This window comes from Trichomycterus rosablanca, chromosome 14 (genome assembly GCF_030014385.1).
Source record: "Trichomycterus rosablanca isolate fTriRos1 chromosome 14, fTriRos1.hap1, whole genome shotgun sequence".
In the NCBI taxonomy this organism is placed as follows: domain Eukaryota; kingdom Metazoa; phylum Chordata; class Actinopteri; order Siluriformes; family Trichomycteridae; genus Trichomycterus; species Trichomycterus rosablanca.
The window spans coordinates 29080355-29099584 of record NC_086001.1 but is presented as its reverse complement, the minus strand read 5'-3'; the positions used below and the strand labels follow the sequence as shown (position 1 = coordinate 29099584).

General features: G+C 36.9%; 1 protein-coding gene across 1 annotated transcript; it reads left to right on the top strand.

Moving 5' to 3' along the window:
* Positions 1-9550: 9550 nt before the first annotated feature.
* Positions 9551-11935, top strand: LOC134326540 (piggyBac transposable element-derived protein 4-like). The gene is made up of 2 exons (XM_063008714.1): positions 9551-9772; positions 10002-11935. The coding sequence occupies exon 2, from the start codon at positions 10558-10560 to the stop codon at positions 11854-11856; it is 1299 nt and encodes a 432-aa protein (XP_062864784.1). The 5' UTR covers positions 9551-9772; positions 10002-10557; the 3' UTR covers positions 11857-11935.
* Positions 11936-19230: the final 7295 nt, after the last annotated feature.

Here is a 19230-nt window from a genome sequence, read left to right as displayed (position 1 = left end):
CAATTACATCACAGCGACCGACAATGGTCCTATGGAAACAAACATATACTTCATTACTTGTCTCTCATACTGCATTAACCCTTCCTGCTATATAAAATTTAACTTCAAATAGTTCAAACTGATCAGAGCAGAAGGTGCATACACATTACATCTAACATTTTCTACACTTATTCTACTTCATCATCGTCGCATGCTAGAGAGCCTTCAAATTTTCTAAATCACATTTTTCCCAATACAAATCACCAATCCACTATTTATTATTTACTCTGCCATACTTAAAATAACAACCGCTCTGCTATATCAACTTCCATCAGTCCTACAAACCCCTGACTTATATTATTTATTCATTCAGATTTTTTACCCCAACTTTTGGTCACTGGTACTAACACACCTCCTGCTTCTAACAATACAGACTCCATTTCCCACAATCCAACAGACTCTCACATGACCATCTCCTGCTCCTAGTCAGCCAATCCCTCATGCTCATCATCACTAGCGCTTTGATCCACTTTGGCCATCTGAAATCACATTGAACTCTACTTAAACAGTTCCATTTAGTTAACTCACTGCAAAGTACTACCAACCTATACTATCTCTATTGTATTATTGTTACATCTCCCTACAAATGTCATTAACCCCACATCACTATGGTACCTGCATCCCTACTCTCACTAAAACACAAGCACTTGTAGCTCTTTCTAATTTACTCTTGTAACCAAAACTTTTTCTACACGAATTATTGTTATTCTAATACCTTACTGTAAAATACATCCAAAACCTCTATAAGATGTTACCGAACCCCTCACTTTTTATTATGGAACCCAGATCTTCAGGTGGATGTCTATTAAAACACACTACTGTCCCACACGGTCTTGAGATTTCACTGCATAACGTCTCCATCCAGTCTCACATCAGCTTTCCCTTCCTCTTGTCTGATGATGTCATTACTTTGGCATTCTGTACCTCAGCACCCCATATGCCTCTTGAACACTGCTTTACTCAAACATCAGAATGCAACAACAGCCATGACACACATCTGCAAGATCTGGTATTCATAATTTTTACATCATCTTTGGTACTGCATAAGTGTCCACCATCCTCAGCCCGTACACAGTAGATTAAATATCAGACTTCTCTTTACTCATGCAGGGCCTGCAGTTTATGGCCTCAACCCCCCGCTGGGTTGCTGTGTGTCTGTGAAACCTATGACCTGGGTCTCCAGTCACCCCCCTTCATGTACTTCTCTCCTAACAAGTTATTTTCTTCTCACTATTCCCTCAATCTTTAAATTGCACTCATCTATGATCATGCATAGTATTGCCACAAGGTTTACTGCACCACATTGAACCAATCTAACTTCTTCAATAAACTATATAATATAAACTGAGTGAGTTGACCTGATCAATTAGCTAGAAAAGATTCATCGGATACAACACAAGCATCAAATATTACCAATTGCCAATTAACAATTTCCAAAAAATATTACCAATTAAATTGAATCTTACCGGAGTCCGTGTAAGCAATTATATTTAATCTCCTGAGACCCGAGCTTTGATTTTTTCAATGCATTTTCCCTATTCCTTTTGTTTTTAACCTTAGTTTGGGCGACACGGTGGCTCAGTGGGTAGTACCGTCGCACTCTGTCACAGCAAGAAGGTCCCCCCTCCGCGGAGCCCGCATGTTGTTGTGTGGATTTTCCCCGGGTGCTCCGGTTTCCTCCCACAGTCCAAAGACATGCCAGCGAGGCGAACCAGAGACACTGAACTGTCCATGTCTGTGCCCGATATAACCTGAATCCCGTGCAATGAGCAACCACCGCTCCTGTCATAAATGTAACCAAAGTGCAAAACATAACGTCAAAATCTTAATAAAGAAGCAAACAAACTTTATTAGTGTTCTAGTACTTTTGCTACCACTAGCTGGCAGACAAAAATGTCCACTAATGGGGACAATCGATCGAAGTTTAGCAGGTCAAGGAATAAGGCATAACAAAACCAAAATTTAATGTCCTCATATGTGAGGTAAGACTGAAGATTACCTTCACCAGGCGTCCCTGAATCTGCATGCATATACATACCTGAATCTGCATGCATATCCGTAGGTCTGCCAGTCCAGCTGCCCCAGCACAATGTATCACAGGATTTAATACACAAAGCGGCATATTAAACATAAATTCTTATTCCTGCCATAATACTCCTGCCATATTTAAACATAAACTCTCATTCCTACCATTATACTCCCCCCTTTTTTCAAATTTTACAATCAAATCTTGAAAATAAAACATTACTAAATGTGTTTATCCTGTTGGAAAGCACAGAATTTTAAAGTTAGTTCAATCAAAGTCTGGTGTTAGCTGGACCTGTTAAACAAATAATGTCGTTATTGAGCAGTGGAAGGTGTGTAACAGCTTTGTCAGCAGTGTCACCTCTGGCATTGTCCTGTAAAATTGGAACAAAACTTTACTTAAATAGTTCCACTTAAATTGAATAAGAGGGACAATGACACAAAGTATCATTTGCTAAAATTTTAATTAAGGAGATTTTCCTTAATTATGTGTGAAAATGTCCTATGTCACACATGGATGAATTCCACTCTAAGTACCCCCTTTCCTGGTTTAAGAACCTTAAAGTTCAAGAACGCTATCTACCTTAAAACACACTTAATAAGGTACCATAAATACTTCATCTTAACTCAGTTATCTTAAGATTATAAAAATAAAGTTGATTATAAAATTAACTGCAGCACTTACCCAATCCAGGCGTACAAAGACAAAGATAGCCGATGGACAAGAGATACGGCAAGCCGCGCACATAGAGCCAAAAATGGCGGATAGCCAGAAAACCACGCTCAGCTCTCCCAGAGCCAAAATGGTGGACAGACAGAAAACCACGCTGCGCTCTCTGGTCCAAAATGGCCGCCGAACAAAAGAAACCACGCTGCGCAACCCAGAGCCAAAATGGCGGACAGACAGAAAGCCACGCTGCGTTCTCAAGAAACAAAATGGCGGATAGACGGGAGACCACGTTGCATTCCCAAGACAAAATGGCGTACAGACAGAGCCAAAATGGCGGACAGACAGAAAACACGCGTGTGCAAGATGGCGGACAAACAAAAGGTTACATATAAATACGCACAGAAACACTGACAAACAAACTCCCGATGTACTGTTTTCGAACCAAATTTAGAATTTAAAGTAGTCTAATTAACCGAACTCCGTTCCCAAAACAGTCAAGTCCGAATTTTAGGACAATCTTTTTCATAGAATCCCGTCCTTTGAACAGCCAGACTCCTAAGATTTCCACGTTCAAATCATAGAACCCCGTCCTTTGAACTGCCAGGTAATAGATTTCCAACGTTCGCTCATTCATAGAATCCCGTTTTTTAAACTGCCAGACCCTAGGTTTTACAACGCTCGAATTATAGAATCCCGTTTTTTTAAACTGCCAGACCCTATTATTTCCAACGCTCGAATCATAGAATCCCGTTTTTCAAACTGCCAGACTTCTAGATCCAGCGCTCGAAAATTTGAGATCTATAGAATTAACCCAGTCCCAGACTCGTTAAAACTTAGATCTTTCGAATCACGCGCCCCTGCTTTTGAAACAGACAGACACGTTTCGCTCCAATGGTGTTCCGGGTGAAGCCTCTGCCGAACAGCCCTTTACCGTTTATTTTGCTCGGTCTGATTCAAACTCAGCAATCAGGAAACATAAATTTTTTAGCTCCAACATATATTCACAGTTTTAAACTATCTAATGATACTTTAGTAATTTAATCAGACACTTACGGATTCTGAGATTCACTTTCACACTCAGTACACTAAATAATAAATGCATCTAATATATATACAGAGAACGTCTGTTTACCTTAAGTAGGCGCGCCCTTGTACTGAGTACAAAAGATTTTTTCAGAATTCCTGGTCTTACCTCAGTCAGCTGAATCGATTCGATGCTATCCTCAGACCTCCTGAACCATCCTCTGGCTACCATTTGTTAGGATGAATCTTTTGGTTCAAAAAGGTCCTGAAGAAAGCAGTCGGGAAGTCCAGAAAGTACTCTTTAAAACACTTTATTAAGTGTAAAAATGATCTGTGAATATATATCAGAGCTAAGCCGACCGGCGCTCCTTACTCCTGCAGTCTAGAAAAACCACGTAAGAAAGAGGCAGACCTGAGCCCGCCATCCTTTTTTAAACTAGTCTAGGCTCCTCCTCCTTTACTGCTGGTGGAGCCAATGAAGTGTGCTAAAAAGCCCCGGGCTCCGCCTCCCCCCTTCGGTATGAGTCGGGGGGGGGGATCCGGGTCACGGCGTCATTTTGAACACTAGACCATGTGGCCTGGATGTAATTTATGTTTAATAATGATGTTATGTTAAAAACCTAACATTAGGAACCAAACCCACAACCTTCAGTTTCCTCCAGTTGTTGAGATTCTTCTTCTCATATTGATGAATTTCAGGTGAAGTCACTTTAATCCCTGCAGAACATGTTGCTTCTGTGGAACTGCTCTTCTCAGAGGACCAACAGTGTGGAGGTTTCCAGATGAAGCCTGTGAAGAAAGAAGAACCTGAAGATAAAGATGAACTCAGTAAGACTTGAGCAAAATCATTTCTCTTAATTTGGTCGTGTCTGAATTTCTTGTAATATTTTTGTATATTTAGTGCATAAGTGAGCAGGTGAGTGAAATGAGGAGACAGAAGATAAAGAAGATTAAACGGTATATTAAAAGGTATTTCTTATACTTGATGTTGAAATAGCATAGACTTATTTTCAAACTCTTTTATTGGAGATTATGAACAAGCATGCTCCCATGAGGAGTTTCAGAGTGAAGGGACGAGACAATCCTTGGTTTTCAGAAGAATTGTCAGAACTTATTCATGAAAGAAATTTGGCTTGGATGAAAGCAAGAAAATCTCATTTGGCAGTAGATTGGTTGGCTTTTCGATTGTTGAGAAACAGATGTACAATATCTGTTTGCAAAGCCAATTTAAAATGTTATCTTGATGAAACAACAAGAAATCTGAATAATCCTATTAAATTCTGGAAAACAGTAAAGTCATTGTCTTTCATCCCATTATCCTTCTCTGTTATTAAGCAATTACTTGTAAACAATCAACAAGTTACTGATAGAAAGGAAATGGTGAATTGTTTTAATGAGCATTTTATTCCATCTGGGTTCAATTTTAACTGTGTGTCAAATAAGAACATATCAGATAAAACATGTACAGAAGTAAAGGACGGGCCTAAATTTCATTTTAGACCAGTTATGAAAAATGAGGTTTTGTCAACCCTTAAAAAGCTAAACGCTAGGAAGTCTGCAGGGCCTGATGAGATTGAGCCAATATTCTTGAAAATTGCAGCTAATATTATTGTTGAGCCACTTACTTATATTTTAAATTCATCATTGGAGCAGAATATTGTACCTGACGCTTGGAAATCTGCTATAGTCCTAGTACTTTTTGATGGGGCTTTTTCTGAAAAGCTGGTTGTTAGAAATGGGGTGCCACAGGGCTCTATTTTTGGACCGCTGTTGTTTACCATTTATATCAACAGCCTTGGCGATAATGTGTGCAATGCTAATATTCATTTTTATGCAGATTACACTATTATCTATAGTTCAGCCTCATCACCTGCAGAGGCTCTTTCAAATCTACAGAAAGCATTTGTGACTGTTCAGCATAATCTTAATTCTCTAAGATTTACACACTGTCTGGTAAACCAATAGAATTAATTTAATCTTATAAATATTTAGGTTTTATGTTGGATGATAGTCTGTCTTTTAAGTTGCATGTTGAACATATGATAAAAAAAGTTAAAGCTAAAATTGGGCTTTTATTTTAGAAACAGTTCTTGTTTTACTCTACAGGCTAGAAAGAAATGAGTTGAAGCTACTTTTTTACCAATTCTAGACTATGGAGATATTTTATACAGACATACCTCAAAGACAATATTGAACTCCCTAGATTCGGTTTATCATTCTGCATTAAGGTTTATAACACGTGCCAGTTATTCAACTCATCACTGCACACTTTATGAAATGACTGGTTAGCTTCCACTTTCAGTACGACGGAGAGTACATTTTGTCATTTTTGTGTAGAAAGCAATTATTGGTCAGCTCCCACCATACTTGTCTAAATTTTTATCATCAAACAGGTATGACTTACGATCCAGTAGCTATATACAATGGGAAGTTCCAGTAGTTTGGTCGGAATCTGGAAAGACAGCATTTAGTTACAGTGCACCTTTTGTTTGGAATGATTTACAGAAATATTTTAAATTGAAGCAGTTTATTTCTTTGACTGAATTTAAAGAAAAAGTCAAAAAAAATTTATACATATGTTTGTTCTTGTTAAATGTATACATGTATATATACAGTATATCCTCCCTATGTTGTTGATGGAGTAATTTTTGTGTGATTTGCTGCTGTCTTGGCCAGGGCTCAATTGTAAAAGAGATTTTAATCTCAATGTGACTTCCCTGGTTAAATAAAGGTTAATAAAATAATTTAAAAAAATAAACAGATCATGCTGACTGTACCGTGTTTACACTAGTATATAATTACAGAGTAATGCCAGGTGAATACAAGTGGCTGAATGATTGGGTAATGAATGAGAAGAAATAAAGTCGAGTATATAAGCTGATATGTTCAATATATACGTGCCACTCAGCCTCGAGCCGACAAGGCAGAGCTGGATTCGATAGGATGTACTTGAAATTCGGCTCTGGTTGCAGCATGTGTTTTTATCGCTGCGCCACCTGAGCGGCTAGCATTTTTTAACAAGACGATGCAAAACCACCTGCTGCACACATTACAAAGGCGTGGCTGTGGAAGAAGAGGGTACGGGTCCTGGACTGGCCTGCCTGCAGTCCTGAACGGTCCCAACTTTTTTTGGAAAGTGTTGCAGGCCTGAAATGCAGGAATGAATGCTTATTAATAAATGAAATGAAGTTGAGCAGATAAAAGATGAAACATCTCAGCTCCATCCTGTCTGACATCAAATAAAAGTCAAAGTGTGTGTTTATATTATTATTTGCTTTTTCTATACTGTCCCAACTTTTTCTGATTTTGGGGTTGTATTGTTATTATTATTATTATTAAATCTGCTGAAACCCTGTGTGAACAAAGGTTTATAGGTCGTGTTTTTGACAGATAGTATAGAAGTACGTGTCTGTTAGTTATAACTTAAGTGCTTAATAAAGATGTTGGTCGTTACTACCAACAATAACAAACTTATTTTTCTTCTTTCACAAAACAAAGAAATTTCAGGTGAAGGAACCTCGATCCCTGTGGAACACGTCACCTCTGAGGAACACCTCACCCCAGAGGACCAACAGTGTGGAGGTTTCCAGATGAAGCCTGTGAAGAAGGAAGAACCTGAAGATAAAGATGAACTCAGTAAGATATTTTTTATCTTGAGTAAAATAAGATTTGGATTGAATAGAATCAGAGGAACCTGGGATGAAGCATCATACAGTGAAAGCTTGTATTGTGCTCATGCAGATCAGTGTGAGCAGGAAATGATGAATGCAGGATGAATCACGTTACAGGACTTTAGCATCAGATCTCAGTTTAACAATTACTAACAGTATTTATTATTTATAATGTTATAAATGTATATGATTATTTATAATGTTATAAATGTGTTTGATTATTTATAATGTTATAAATGTATATGATTATTTATAATGTTATAAATGTGTTTGATTATTTATAATGTTATAAATGTGTTTGATTATTTATAATGTTATAAATGTATCTGATTATTTATAATGTTATAAATGTATTTGATTATTTATAATGTTATAAATGTGTTTGATTATTTATAATGTTATAAATGTATATGATTATTTATAATGTTATAAATGTGTTTGATTATTTATAATGTTATAAATGTATCTGATTATTTATAATGTTATAAATGTATTTGATTATTTATAATGTTATAAATTTATTTGATTATTTATAATGTTATAAATGTATTTGATTATTTATAATGTTATAAATGTATTTGATTATTTATAATGTTATAAATGTGTTTGATTATTTATAATGTTTAAATGTATTTGATTATTTATAATGTTATAAATGTATTTGATTATTTATAATGTTATAAATGTATATTATTATTTATAATGTTATAAATGTATATTTTTATTTATAATGTTAAAATGTATTTGATTATTTATAATGTTTAAATGTATTTGATTATTTATAATGTTATAAATGTATTTGATTATTTATAATGTTAAAATGTATATTATTATTTATAATGTTATAAATGTATATTTTTATTTATAATGTTATAAATGTGTTTGATTATTTATAATGTTTAAATGTATTTGATTATTTATAATGTTATAAATGTATTTGATTATTTATAATGTTATAAATGTATATTATTATTTATAATGTTATAAATGTATATTTTTATTTATAATGTTAAAATGTATTTGATTATTTATAATGTTATAAATGTATATTATTATTTATAATGTTATAAATGTGTTTGATTATTTATAATGTTATAAATGTATATTATTATTTATAATGTTATAAATGTATTTGATTATTTATAATGTTATACATGTATTTGATTATTTATAATGTTATAAATGTGTTTGATTATTTATAATGTTATAAATGTGTTTGATTATTTATAATGTTATAAATGTATTTGATTATTTATAATGTTATAAATGTATTTATTATTTATAATGTTATAAATGTATTTGATTATTTATAATGTTATAAATGTATTTATTATTTATAATGTTATAAATGTATTTGATTATTTTCTGCTTCAGAACTGAACAAGGATTTCTGCTGCTCCTCGTGTCCACGTTCCTCTACAACCCAAAATCAGCTCCACAATCACATCAAGAGCTGCAACCATGATAAATATGAGACTCTGGTGAAGATTAAGACTGATGAGGATCTGACGCCCACCAGAAGCTCCAGTAATCAGCAAACGTCCTCTGGTACTGTCAGCATTAACACCTCTCTCAGTCCCACACAGGAAGAAGGAAACGTCTGCTCACAGTGTGGGAAGAGCTTCAGGTTCCTGAGTCATCTCAAAATACACCAGCGCATTCACACAGGAAAGAAACCATATCAGTGCTCACAGTGTGGGAAGAGCTTCAGTACCCAGGGTGCTCTCAAAATACACCAGCACATTCACACAGGAAAAAAAACATATCAGTGCTCACAACGTGGAAAGAGTTTAAATACACAGAGTTATCTAAAAAAACACCAGCGCATTCACACTGGAAAGAAACCAAATCAGTGCTCACAGTGTGGGAAGAACTTCAGGTGCCTGAGTGCTCTCAAGATACACCAGCGCATTCACACAGGAGAGAAACCGTATCAGTGCTCACAATGTGGGAAGAGTTTTAATACACAGGGTAATCTGAAAAAACACCAGCACATTCACACTGGAGAGAAACCGTATCAGTGCTCACAGTGTGGAAAGAGTTTTAATATACAGGGTGATCTCAAAAAACACCAGCGCATTCACACTGGAGAGAAACCGTATCAGTGCTCACAGTGTGGAAAGAGTTTTAATATACAGGGTGAACTCAAAAAACACCAGCGCATTCACACTGGAGAGAAACCGGATCAGTGCTCACAGTGTGAGAAGAGTTTTAAAAGTGCAGAAGTAGTTTCTGAATTGGAACGACTGGAAGAAGAAGAAGAATTGCAGGTATCAGAAGAAAGTGACTACGATTCGTTTGAAGAAGACGCTTTTCTTCATGGAGAAGATGCTGTTCTTGACTTGTAAGTACATTTTTTTTTTTTTATACCAAATTTACATTTGTGTTGTTGCATTGAAAAGTTTATTTTAGTAGTAAGGTAAAAATGCCAAGATCAAATTATTGTTTTCCAACTTTTATAACTTTTAAAAGACTATACTGTTGTTTCCAAGTTTATTATATATAATTTTGTTACAGCTGTGCATTTATTACAAAAACTTATGTTGTATTTTTCTTTTTGTGTTTTATAATAGCAATTCTGAGGATTCAGGTGATGACTGGGTGCCAGCTGCTCAGACTAAGAGAAAGAGGCATTCTTCCCCACCCCACCCTGAATCCACATCAAGGACCATTCACACAGATCCAGAAAGTACTGTAACGTCTGTCGAAGTGGTGCCAAGTACTTCATCCACCCACCTCCCAACAATACAGAAGACCAGGTCATCAGCAACACGTGCGAAGAGGCAATCAAGAGGACGTTCTCACCGAGTTCCTGCACAAACAAAAAGGCCAGGCAGTGTTTCTACAACCGAAGATGAAGATGATGTTTGGCATGACATCACTGATGTTGATGAGGCACCCAGCATTCCAAAATTTTTGCCAAAGCGACCTCCAGGGCTACAGCTTCTATCGAACACTGTATATTCCCCACTGCAGTTGTTTCAGCTGTTTTTCAGTATATCTGTGGTGAAGACTATTGTAGATAACACCAATAAGTATGCTGAGATCAGAGCAGCTGCAAATCCATCTTACAAATGGATTCCTCTCAGTGTTAGAGAATTCTACAAATTTATTGCATTGGTAATATACATGGGGATTGTGAAACTAAAATCTGTTGCAGACTACTGGTCTGGAAAGGAATATTACCGCCTTCATTACACCGCAAAAGTGATGACGGGCAAAAGATTTTTGGCAATCTCTAGTAACCTGCATCTGTGTGACCTAAAAGAGGACGAAGATAACACAAGGAGAAAGGGAACCTCAACATATGACAAACTTTTCAAATTGAAGCCACTGTATACAGAGTTGCTGACAGCATGCCGGACATATTTTCAGCCGGACAAGGACATTTCGATTGAAAGCAAGAATCTTCTAATCTGCATCTCTAAAGCAAGAACTGGCCTGAAACAATACATGAAGGCAAAGCCAACAAAATGGAGCTACAAAATGTTTGTTCTGGCTGATTCAACCACAGGTTACACTTGGAATTTTTTTATTTATGAAGGCAAGCAATCCGTTTGCTCAGGCCAGGGACTGAGCTATGACTCAGTTATGTCCCTCATGGATTTTGCCCTTCTTGGCAAGGGGTACCACCTCTACACTGACCATTATTACACAAGCCCCATGCTCTATTTGGATCTCCTGAAGAAGGAGACTCTTGCTTGTGGTACCATCCGTACCAACCGGAAGGGGTATCCAAAAACAAAAATCAATGATCTCACCAGGCAGGCAAAGAGAGGAACCATCCGCTGGCACAGACGTGGACAACTTCTTTTTGTAAAGTGGATGGACACAAGGGAGGTGGTGATGTGCTCCACAATGCACAAGGCATATGATGGTGACACAGTGATGAGGAGAGTAAAAAATCAGGAGGGGGTTAGGAATAAAGTGAATGTTCCAGTTCCTGCAGCGGTCAAGGATTACAACAGGCACATGGGAGGAGTTGATTTGTCGGACACCTTGATTTCATATCACAATGCCTTACACAAGACAGTCAAGTGGTACGAGACATTATTTTACCATTTCATTGACATTGGGATTGTAAATAGTTTTATTTTACATCAGCAAATATCAAAAACAAATGCACAAGAGGCTCTAACTCAGAAACTCTTTAGAGAGAAACTGATGTCGGAGCTTGTGGCCTTTTCAGGGGACACCACCCAGGATGAGTCTGCTGCAGGACCCTCAGGTGAAACAAAACAATGCCTGCCAGCATTTTACAGCGATGACAGTTCAGCTGGCAGGCGAAAATGTGCCATGTGCAAAAGGTCTGGCAACCCTGTGAAGACACCAGTGTACTGCACAAAGTGCGATGTGCCATTGTGCGTTGTGGCCAAAAGAAACTGTTTTTACAAATGGCACAATATGGGGCACCACAAAAACCTGTAAATATTTGTAAAATGTAAATAGACATTGTAAATAGTTTTGAGTTGATTGTATTTTTCAAAAAAATTTGTTTTGCTAATCATTCAATTGTTGTGTTTTATTTTTGGAAAACATGTTTATAAAACGTTTGTAACATAGGTACCTAAATACAATTCATTATATTGAATTCAGAGGTTGTTTCTAGTGTAAAAAGGCTAAAAAAAAAAGCATGTAGAAAAGCTAAAATAACATTTGGAGAGGCTAAAAGGACATTTGGAGAGGATATGTCAGGGTCATGCAATTATTATTTTCACTAAGGTATGTAGATCTGAACCTAAATTAATTATGTTGTCACCATAAAATACAGATCATTTATTTTTGCAATATAGCTTGTTTTTCCCTATTGGAAGGTTTTGGAGAGGTTTTGGGCACATTTGGAGAGGCCGATATGGACTGTTGTTACTCCAACTTGTATAACTCCAGATCAGTATGGGTGATCATCAAAAAAAATTTGGTATGGTGGTAGTAAACAACTTTGGTCACAGACATGATGTGTTGGCAATGTTATACCAGACCTATATTCATACTTACATTTACATTTTCAGCATTTAGCAGACGCTTTTATCCAAAGCGACTTACATTACAGTATACAGTGTGAGCAATTGAGGGTTAAGGGCCTTGCTCAAGAGCCCAACAGCAGCAACCTAGCAGTGGTGGGGCTTGAACCAGCAACCTTCTGGTTACTAGTCCAGTACCTTAACCACTAGGCTACTGCCTGCTTGCCCATACTTATGCATATTTATGCATACTTATACTCACTAAAACTTTGGACTAAAACAAAAAATGTAAAAATCGTTTTTATCATCATTGCAACATGGTAAAATATCATTATGACCTTTAGCAGTTTCTACTGATACTTTATGGGGTTTTCAGTCACATTAAACCATAAATTTCCTTAAATCATATGTACTTTGTGAATAAACAGCATTAAAATTTGGGTATGCCCTTCAGACGGAAAATGCACAAAAATAGACTGGACAGCCAAGGGGTTAATCAACTGAGTAATCTCAAAAAACATCAGCGCATTCACATTTTACAGAAATGATGCTCACAGTGTTGGAGCTGCTTTGCTTATTTTTCAGCACTTAGACACAAGTGTGACTCATCAGATTGTACCAAACAAGCTAAAATATAAAAATATAAAATATAGTGAGTGAGTGAGTGTTGGGGAGAAATGGTTAGCAATGAATGAATTATACTGTGTAATTAATAGGTAATTAATTACACAGTAAACATTAATAAGTAAACAGTAATAATAAAAGTATAAATCTTTAGGTTAAACTATTACTGGGAAATAATGTGATTATCTATAGTGGAGTGAATGGTGGGTAGAAGCAGGAGGTTTAGAGCCTGATGTAAGTGAATGCTATCAATTAATAGTGGAAGTGAATTGAAAATAAAAGGTATTGGATCGGCTAGCATATATTGGTCTTAGTGATGCTGTGCTTGATTGGTTTTCTTCATACATTTCTAGACATGTACAGTATGTTCACATTAACTCCTGTTACTCCTGTTACTCCTGGACAGTGATAGCTCAGTGGTTAAGGTACTGGACTAGTAAACAAAAGGTTGCCGGTTTAAGCCCCGCCACCACCAAGTTGCCACTGTTGGGTCCCTGAGCAAGGCCCTTAACCCTCAATTGCTCATTGTGTAAGTCGCTTTGGATAAAAGCGTCTGCTAAATGCTGAAAATGTAAATGTTACTAGTGGTGTCCCTCAGGGCTCTGTCTTGAGGCCTATACTGTTTTTAATTTACCTGCTTCCCATTGGACGTATCTTTAGAAAATACAACATTCAATTTTATTGTTATGCGAACGACACCGAACTATACCTGTCCACTGTGCTCACGGCTACTCTTCCTCATCCATCTCTCTCTGATTGTCTAATAGAATTAAGAACATGGTTCTCTTACAATTTTCTCAAATTAAATGCTGATAAAACTAAAATTCCTCTTATAGGTAGAAAATCTCCTCTCTCTAAATCTAACAAATTCTCAGTGATGATGAAGAACTCAGTCGTTTCTCCTTCCACTCACAATCTTTCATTTTCACGATCTGCTTATTTCCATTTACGTAACATAAATCGTCTACGTCCATTCCTTTCTCCTAGAAGTGCTGATGTTCTTGTTCATGCCCTGGTCACATCTCGATTTGATTATTGTAACTCTCTCCTTTTTGGTCTACCTCATATGGCAGCTAGAGCTTTTAGCTACTCTGCCCCACGTCTCTGGAACTCTCTCCCTCCTGACATTCACACCATTGATTAAATTCCTAGTTTCAAAACATGCCCTAAAACGTATTTCTGTAAACTCGCCTACCCTTAATCTGTGTCGTTAATTATGTACGGATGTTTTGTATTGTAAGGTGTCCTTAAGAGTTTTCAAAGGCGCCCATAAATAAATATATATATATATATATATATATATATATAAATATATGTTGGCACAGATATTACTTATATAACTTGTGTTTCACACGTTTTCATTGTTTGGCTTATATAACTTGGTACAATCAGTTTTGTACAATCTGATGTTTTCATATACTTGAGCAGTTGCTACAGTCTGGACAAATGGCCACCTATCCAGTCTAGAATTTGTATTGTTATGTTCATTTATGTGTCATTTATGTATTTTGCTTGTTATTGCTTGTTTGCTAATAAAATATCTACATATTGAACCTTAATCCTTGGTCTCATTATTGATTCCTGAAAGCTTCTGTCCTGTTTTTAGATGAATAAAAACACCTCCCAGTCAGTGTACTGAAGAGCAGAGAAGGCTATCGCTAGGCAGGTCTTTACCTGTATTAGTTCTGGTTTGTAGCAACTGGTGAGCGGTCTGTATGCTGGAATCAACATAAGTCCCACAAAGTCCACATAGGAGTGAGTAAACTGACATTGTTCAGCTCACGTATGGCACTAAGGTAAAATATATTTGGTATAATAAGAACATCAACATTTTTCATGGTTTTGTTTTCATTGGTTAAAAAAGTCTCCATATAGATATTATATCATTAATTACACTTAGCACTGATTGCTAAGTGCAGTTCATGCCTGTTATTGAGGATATCGACATTTTCCTCAGGCATGTTGTTACATTTTAACAAAAAGCATCCATTTTTTGCTGAGATAACAATTACTACACTTTGCATTGTTATTGTACTGGAATTCTGGGGTCAGCTATCAGTGATATCATAATATATCAATTATTACACTTAGCATTGATTGCTTTAATTATTTTTTAATTAAGTACAAGTAAAATTACTTGTCTAAAAATCTACTCAAGTAAAAAGTAACTAATTTAAAATGTACTCAGAGTAAAGGTTACTTATTACTTTACTTACTTAATACCAAACTTTTGAAGCATAATCTGTCACTCTGTTTATATCATTGCACACCTGGACATTTAATGCCAAAACACTTTTTTTATTATTATTGACATTGTGTATATATTTATTTCTACCAACATTGTACTGCAATACATACTTATTATTATTCTTATGCACCTTTAGCCTATTTAATTATTAATTTTTAACTGAGTCTTTTATTTACTTTTTTCTATTGTACCCTGAGCTGTTGTAATACTTGACTTTCCCTCTGGGATTAATAAATCGATCTATCTATCTATCTATCTATCTATCTATCTATCTATCTATCTATCTATCTATCTATCTATCTATCTATCTACTTTTTTAACAGCGGTGGTGGGGGGGGGTGTCTCCTGTGCAATGCAAAGTGGATATATCTTACAATATTTGTTTTTAATTAAGATATAACAGAAAAAAAACATGTTGATTCAACATTTAAAACATTTAGGGATGTGTAATGTGTTATTTTAGTACAGACCATCCCATAATACTTTTTCAAACTGTCTAACCACTGAAGCTGGCATTAATTGTGGATTCTATAGACCAGCCTTCTTTTCATCACCAACAAATACCAAACAACATCATACTGCAAATCTCAGAACTCAACACAAGTCAAGGTAGTAGTTTAAAAGTGACAGTAAGTCTGTGTCTGTTTCTGTTGTTTATTTGTGTTTGTGTGTAAACTGTGATTGAATTAAACCTACATCTCTCTGATGGTCTGACTGATAAGCTGTCTGTTCTGACCTGCTGCTTAAGCCTGACTAGCTCAGTCGGTAGCGCATGAGACTCTTAATCTCAGGGTCGTGGGTTCCAGCCCCATGTTGGGCGAGTATCTTCATTTAACATCTACAGAAACCAAAAGAACGTTTTTCCATTTTGTATAGCCGGTCTCCGGTGACTTATCAGGTGGATATTTGTGCTTGTAGGACTTGCTTGTTTTTCTTTTCTACAATGTAAGTTCACACCTTCAGGTTCATGTTATTTGAGATCTCTACATAGAATTCTTCCTCATGTACAGAAAGACGCAGTTCAGTTTGAGAAGCTCACAGCGGGAGAGCGAGTGAGTCTGCGTGTTCAAATGAATCAAATGAGTTGATTCTTTAATCCGGTTCTTTAAGTTGAACGACAGGAATAGACTCGAAAGAGTCTATTCACTAAGTTGATGGTACTCAGCAATGAGCAATTTGAAGCTGAGGGAGTCGATTCTTTTTGATGAAGTCAACATTTTATAGTAAAAAGCGTCGGATCACTATCGTTAGGTGTCATTTAAAAATGAATTGCGGGTCAATACAGAGACAAACCATCTCATCTAATACAAAATAGAATAAATAATGTATAACAGTTTGATGATGCATCATACATACAGCCCTAGTCAAAATATCCTATATCCTACATAACCTACAGTATATATCCTATATATCCTATATCCTATTCTCAAACTTTTTAGACCAAGTACCACCCATTATCAAACCAAAACTTCCAAGTACCACCTATATTTCTCATCACAGAACCACATATGGCACACATTAATTAGGTGTGTGTGTGTGTGTGTATATACAGGGGTTGGACAAAATAACTGAAACACCTGGTTTTAGACCACAATAATGTATTAGTATGGTGTAGGGCCTCCTTTTGGAGCCAATACAGCGTCAATTCATCTTGGAAATGACATATACAAGTCCTGCACAGTGGTCAGAGGGATTTTAAGCCATTCTTCTTGCAGGATAGTGGCCAGGTCACTACGTGATGCTGGTGGAGGAAAACGTTTCTCCAAAACACCCCAAAGTGGCTCAATAATATTTAGATCTGGTGACTGTGCAGGCCATGGGAGATGTTCAACTTCACTTTCATGTTCATCAAACCAATCTTTCACCAGTCTTGCTGTGTGTATTGGTGCATTGTCATCCTGATACACGGCACTGCCATTGGATGCACATGGTCCTCCAGAATGGTTCGGTAGTCCTTGGCAGTGACGCGCCCATCTAGCACAAGTATTGGGCCAAGGGAATGCCATGATATGGCAGCCCAAACCATCACTGATCCACCCCCATGCTTCACTCTGGGCATGCAACAGTCTGGGTGGTACGCTTCTTTGGGGCTTCTCCACACCGTAACTCTCCCGGATGTGGGGAAAACAGTAAAGGTGGACTCATCAGAGAACAATACATGTTTCACATTGTCCACAGCCCAAGATTTGCGCTCCTTGCACCATTGAAACCGACGTTTGGCATTGGCACGAGTGACCAAAGGTTTGGCTATAGCAGCCCGGCCGTGTATATTGACCCTGTGGAGCTCCCGACGGACAGTTCTGGTGGAAACAGGAGAGTTGAGGTGCACATTTAATTCTGCCGTGATTTGGGCAGCCGTGGTTTTATGTTTTTTGGATACAATCCGGGTTAGCACCCGAACATCCCTTTCAGACAGCTTCCTCTTGCGTCCACAGTTAATCCTGTTGGATGTGGTTTGTCCTTCTTGGTGGTATGCTGACATTACCCTGGATACCGTGGCTCTTGATACATCACAAAGACTTGCTGTCTTGGTCACAGATGCGCCAGCAAGACGTGCACCAACAATTTGTCCTCTTTTGAACTCTGGTATGTCACCCATAATGTTGTGTGCATTGCAATATTTTGAGCAAAACTGTGCTCTTACCCTGCTAATTGAACCTTCACACTCTGCTCTTACTGGTGCAATGTGCAATTAATGAAGATTGGCCACCAGACTGGTCCAATTTAGCCATGAAACCTACCACACTAAAATGACAGGTGTTTCAGTTATTTTGTCCAACCCCTGTATATTAGTGATGGGAATTATGGCTTTTTGAAGGGTGCCGGATATTTTGGCTCGGTTCCTTTTAAAGAGCCGTTCAACAAAATGTCTCTTCGTTCTTCAGGAGGCACTAAACTTCGGCAGGTGTTAAACTATAAGACTTAACTCTGTGCAGTTATTAATAGTGCGGCGTTTTGTTGTGATTTTGATACTTGGGTGGCAATGTTTAGCAAAAGAATAGTTAAAATGTACTGCCTAAATCTACATTATTTTAGAATTATATGAATCCCGTCAGTTTAAAAAATCTGAGATGTTAAAGTCTAAAGTTGTGTGTGTGTGTATTTTTCTTTTTCAGCTTTATTTATTTAGCAAATGGCAAGTTTCATTTGGGAGCCGGTGTGAGTTTCAAGGTTTAGAAACATTAGCACTTTCAGGATGGTAGCGTTCAGCGCATGTGCAGTACAACAGAGCGCTTGTGGGGTGTAGACCACAACTGTTTGTGCTAGTAGTGTAAACCAAGCATATCACCATTCAGGAAGGTATATCAGTGCCAAAATACGAGCCAGTTTGTTTAGTAGAACTTTATAAGCCAACAGCAGCGAATAAACCTAAGAGTCACCTTAGATTACATGTCAGTTCCGGAAGCCTTCCGCATATACATAGCGGCTCCCTGATGCCCGCAAGTCACATAAAATCTCCCGGAATCTAAAATAAGCGGCCAAGAACGCACACACACACACACACACGCAGGCGACACAGACTTTTTCCCGATTGCATATTAAATCCGTTATCTGATATACAATCTAGTGCACTATGCAAGAAACACAAATCATCATCTAGTTATTCTTTCTAGTGCACTCTGTAGTGAACATGAATGCGTTATCTAATACACTATCTAGTCCACTATGTAGGAAACATAAATCCGTGATCTAATATACAATCTAGTGCACTGTGTAGGGAACATAAATTCATATCTAAAATACTATCTAGTGCACTATGTAGGGAACATAAATCCGTTATCTGATATACAATTTAGTGCACTATGTAGGGAACCTAAATCTGTTAACTAATACGCTACCTAAAGCATTATGTAAGAAACAAAAGTCTATTATCTAGTACACTATTTAGTGCACTAAGTAAAAAACATAACTTCTTTTTTAATATACAATCTAGTGCACTATGTAGGGATTATAAATCAATTATCTTTC